At 43.2% G+C, this 5,101-nt stretch overlaps 1 gene segment (V, D, J or C); it reads left to right on the forward strand.

Annotated features, from left to right (window-relative positions):
* Positions 1-373: 373 nt before the first annotated feature.
* LOC119961600 lies at positions 374-1,485 on the forward strand. The segment is given in 2 exon segments: positions 374-419; positions 1,100-1,485. Coding segments are annotated over 2 exon segments (432 nt in total).
* The last annotated feature ends 3,616 nt before the right edge of the window (positions 1,486-5,101 follow it).

The raw sequence follows: 5,101 nt of genomic DNA on the forward strand, positions 1-5,101 counted from the left end.
CAATATTTATTAATTCGAGGCGAGCTATTTCAGATCAATTACATATCAAACGATCACTCTGACCAATTATGAATCGCCTCTCAGATCAAGTAGCGATCAATCCGTCGCTCGATCAATCAAGGATCAAATTGTTTACATGGTCTCCTCATTCTCTCTAATCTGCACAATGTCAGGTTAATGTCTCCTTGGCCTGCAGCGAACGGAGTTGCGGTTGCAGATTGACATCAGACCAATCAGACCCAGCGTCCTCAGCTCCGCCTATGGAATGTTGTGAAGAAAGTGACATCAGACCACCATCAGCCAATCGCCTGTTCTTGTTCGATATTCTGCTCTGTGGGATGCAAAAAGTCCCTGCATTTTCCGAGAAGCAGCGATGCGGTTCCCCACTCTCGCTCTGGCCTGGGTGATAGTCTTTGCTGGTAAGAAGTTTGAAACTTTACAAATGTTTAAATTCAGGAGGGATACATTGGAAAGTCAGGGAATTCATATTAAACTTGTACCTGAATTCGGCCTTGGTTTGCATTAAGCGTTTCTTGGATGTATTTTACAAGATGAATATAGGGCACAGAATACCACACAGAATATAATTTCATAAATGCGGCATATTGTCATATAACACTACAACTCGGATATTGTTCTCCAGTAAACGGCGTTGCGAAGGGTAACCTAATAGAGTTATAATGACGAGTTAGATGGGAAATACAAGAAGATGTTTGCCCTTATGGAGAATTCCAAAACTGTGAGTTTCAACAAACGTCATTAAAACATCTAATGGGGAATTCCGCAGAAACTCGTCACACAAAGAACGACGTGAGTGTGGAATTCACTACCACATGGAGTAGTTGAGGAAATGGTATTGATGCATTGGAGCAATGTAGAGAAACAGAAGATGAATAAAATAATGGGTTAATTTACTGATAGAGTGAGATGGAGAGGGAGGGGGTGGTTAACACTGATATAGCCAGTGAGGTCGAATTACTATCTTACATTCCCACTTCTATTTATTTTTCTGTAACTCTGATTGCAAATTTTGACCGTCGGCTCAGTTTAGTGTAACGTTTAATCGATGACTAACACTTTCTATAATCGTGTGTTGCAGGTCTGAGCGATGGAGACTCTGTTACTCAGCGGGAATCCTCACTCACACAGACAGAGGGAGAAGATGTCACTTTAACCTGCACGCATACCGATGATGCTTATTATTTATTCTGGTACCGTCAATACCCAGATAGAGAGCCCGAGTTTGCGGTCCGGATATACAAGAGCGGAGGTGATCCAGTGAAAGGGGATTTCGCTCAGGAACGGTTTTCAGTTACCCTCCAACAATCAGAGAAGTTGTACCGATTGACCATCTCGGAGCTGCGGCTGTCTGACACCGCGGTCTATTACTGTGCACAGCGTCTCACAGTGATGGCAACGAGTGAGGTCCTTGTACAAAAACTGCCGCTGCTTTCTGGGTCACAGCTGCTGTCTGTTTGGGGCTGACACTTGAATCCTTTCCTGTGCGCGGAGACCGCGAGCACAATCCACAGAAACAATTTTAATATAGTTCACATCGAATATAGATTCCGCCCAATTAATGCAGTAACACTGGGAGGGCAGAATTGGCTGGCGTTTATTTCGGTATATCAGTGAACTTGACACTGTCATTGAGAATGCAAAAACCAGCCGGTGGCCTGGGGAACTACTTAAATCGCCGAATCACAATGAACCCGTGGAAAATACACACATCATTATTGGTTTACAATTTCATTATGTATCAGATGATGGACCCAGGTGAGAAAAACCCTAATAATTTTAATAGTCTGACTGAGCACTTCGCAATATTAATATCTCTTAAAGCTAAGAATCTAGAGCGTAAACAAGTTCTTTGAGTTTATTTTCAGGGCATGATTTGATCTTATGATCAATGTATATTGATGCCTGCTGGGTTAAAAGCATTGGAACAAATGGTCAGGAACTGACTGAATACAGAAGCTTGATTGCGAAGTCAATCAGAAAGATTGCTGTAGTGAGTTACACACCCTGAAAATGACTGCACTAAATAATAGAGCGACTAAAACTTAACGGATACGACACACATCTCAGAATGTGAATAATGCGAGTTTCAGGCAGTGAAGAAATATCAAGGATACTTTCAAGGATGGAATTCACGACCGAGGGCCAGATGTGATGTTTCGTCATCCTTGCAAGTGCCAGAGAAAGACTGGGATGTTCATTTCAGCTGAAGACATCTTTTAGATCGAAGTTGCTCCCACTGCCAACCTGTACGCGTTGATCAAACATTATGTATTAGGGCAATCTGAATGGCTTGCTGCGCTTTGTCATGCACTAAATGTAACTACTGAATTACCATAACCGCTTTCCCTTCAAAATGTATTGTAAATGAAACTCGAAAACAATAATTCCCTGTACTGACTAAAATATTGGTGGAAGAACCTCTAACACCTCCCAGATCTCTAGCAGCAAATCCCAGGAACCACGATTCAGCGACTGCCTGGAAGTTCCAATCTTTGCCAGTATTCTGCAGGGCACACATGGAATCAGCCAATAACTGCCAAACTAATGTTCCTCGCAGTAACTACAATCATGCTGCCCTAGGCCTTGTGAAAGAATCTCTGTGATTTCAAATCTTCCAGCGCTCCAGGGACCTATTTGGATTGTTCAGCTTATTTTTCTTTGTCACATTCGAAAGCGCACAGATAAAATAAATACAGCTTTTGCTGATTTCAATAAATGTTAATACCCATTTTGTCAACAATGTTACAATCAAGTTTGAGTTGATATCCATTCAGATCACAAAACCGATATTTTACGGAGGTACATTTCACATTTCAATCAGTCTCAGTTATTACCCCACTGATCTCTGTTTGTGTTACATTAGAGCCTGATTCATACTGTCTTATACTCACAGAACACATGACCTGCACAGAGTTTCATAGGTGGACAATCATACCTGCTAGTGAGTGATCGCCGAATAAGTTACTGAACTTAATCATTTCCATGCTTGTATCATAACAAATCCCATCTCTGCTTATATTGCACTGTACAATCCTCATGAATTACTGGACAACGCTCGGCCTGTGTTAATATTACTCTGGGCTCTGTATTTTCTCCCACTACACAAGACAGTGTCACTGTTTATTGTGCACGTTTCCTGCCTCCCGGTAAATTACGCTGGACCCTGTTTCATTTTAATGCATTGGGTAAATCATTTGGTTATATTACACTATCCACTGATTGAGTTGTCAATACAATATCTTATGCCTCTGTTTATAATGTTCAAGGAAATATTTTAGCTATTGCTCTACTGAACCTTGTATCCTATGCAGTGTATATCATGATAAACTCTACCCCAAACAATTGTGTAAAACACCACCTTTATCTTTGTATTAGACTCGGGTTTGCCTGAATTATTTTTGTACAGTTCTAATACTTTTCTCACTTATTCCTACATTATCAGGTGTCTTGGTTTCTATTCCACTGGGACTGCCGCAGTTTTTACTGGCACTACGTCAGGCTCCTGTTTACCTTACAATCTGCATGCCTGCTGCATGACGCTGGGCCCTACCTCTGTTTCAGTTATTACTGCAGTAAACCTCTTCCTTGTTTATAATCCTCTGAGTTCATACTCCTCCCTACCGAGCCATTGCTTCATTCACTTGAGCATATCGCCTATGAATAGAATACAGAGGAAAGGAAGTTTTGTTAAATTCTGATTCGGACTGAAATGAAGGATTGTGGGCATCGCACGTGGGGGAGGATGTGAAGTCAGAAAGATGGATGCAGAAAATATTCCCGCAAATGATTCCAGAGATGAGCAACTTGAGTTACCAAGAGAGATTGGAGACATTGCGACTGTTTCCCTTGACGAGCAGGTTGAGAAGCCATCTGGCAGATGTATTCGAAATCATGAGAGTTCGAGACAGAGTAGATATGGAGTGTTGCACGTTTTACTATGGGCGTAAAACGCGTTTATTGGGGTGTATTAACTTCCAAGTGCTTAACACCACTAGGCTCTGTCTTATGTATTTATTCAGCTTTAGGAGTCGCCAGTTGCCGTATAGACAACGTCACGAGTATTCCAAGGTCAAGTTCAAAGTAATAAAGACGATACACCGATTAGTAAGGTCCAAACGATAATATTTATTATACAGTTATAATAAATACTCATGCACACACTAAGAGACTAAGCTATGACTAAACTAAAGTAATCAGAATACTTATCTAACAGGAACAGGCAAGGTCAGGGAGCGAGGCCTTCGTCCTGGTCTTGGGCTGCAACCTTCAGCAAGCATTCTGGTCACTGGGGGTTCTAGCGGGCTTAGTTCGCGTAGCGAGCGTCGTACTGGCACTTACGGTTCGGCGGCTGGTGCTCGACGGCTGGAGTCAGTTTGGATCTTCAAGGTCTTGGTCAGAGCCGGAGCACGAAAAAGCAGACCGGACAACACGAGGTCCCTGTCTTTTATAGGGATTCCATTGTCCTTCCCTCTTCTTGGGCGGGCTTTACCTATTGGGTCAATTCCTCATCGATACTGTTTTAATTCCCCAATGCGAGGGGGTCTCCGTGATGGGGGGGGGGGGGGGGGGCGTTTCTTATGCCCTTTTGTTTGAAGGTTTCTGGTGCCTCGATGTCTGGGCCTTGATTCAAATGTGTCCATTCAGAATCAAATGTATCTATTATGTGGGTGTTCAGGTCTGATTGCCTCATTAGCATGCAAAGCGTTTTGCCATTTGCACCTAGCTAAGGTCTTCTCACCTGAGCCCAAACTGGTTTCTGCTGCTGCAGAATGGCAAAATGCTCTCTTTGCAGACTGCTGTTCTGGCTAAACTGTCTGTTTCCCAGCAGTCTTAGCGCTTGGCCTATTTTTGTAGCTCAGCATCCATTTTAGGTGGCCACAGGAGGAAGTGAACTCATTCGGCGGCGCGGTAGCACAGTGGTTAGCACTGTTGATTCATAGCGCCAGGATCCCAGGTTCGATTCCCGGCTTGGGGTCACTGTAAGTGCGGAGTCTGCATGTTCTCACTGTGTCTGCATGTGTTTCCTCCGGGTGTTCCGGTTTCCTCCCACAAGTCACCAAAGACGTGCTGTTAGGTGAAT

The sequence above is a fragment of the Scyliorhinus canicula genome, unplaced genomic scaffold, assembly GCF_902713615.1.
Source record: "Scyliorhinus canicula unplaced genomic scaffold, sScyCan1.1, whole genome shotgun sequence".
In the NCBI taxonomy this organism is placed as follows: Eukaryota; Metazoa; Chordata; class Chondrichthyes; order Carcharhiniformes; family Scyliorhinidae; genus Scyliorhinus; species Scyliorhinus canicula.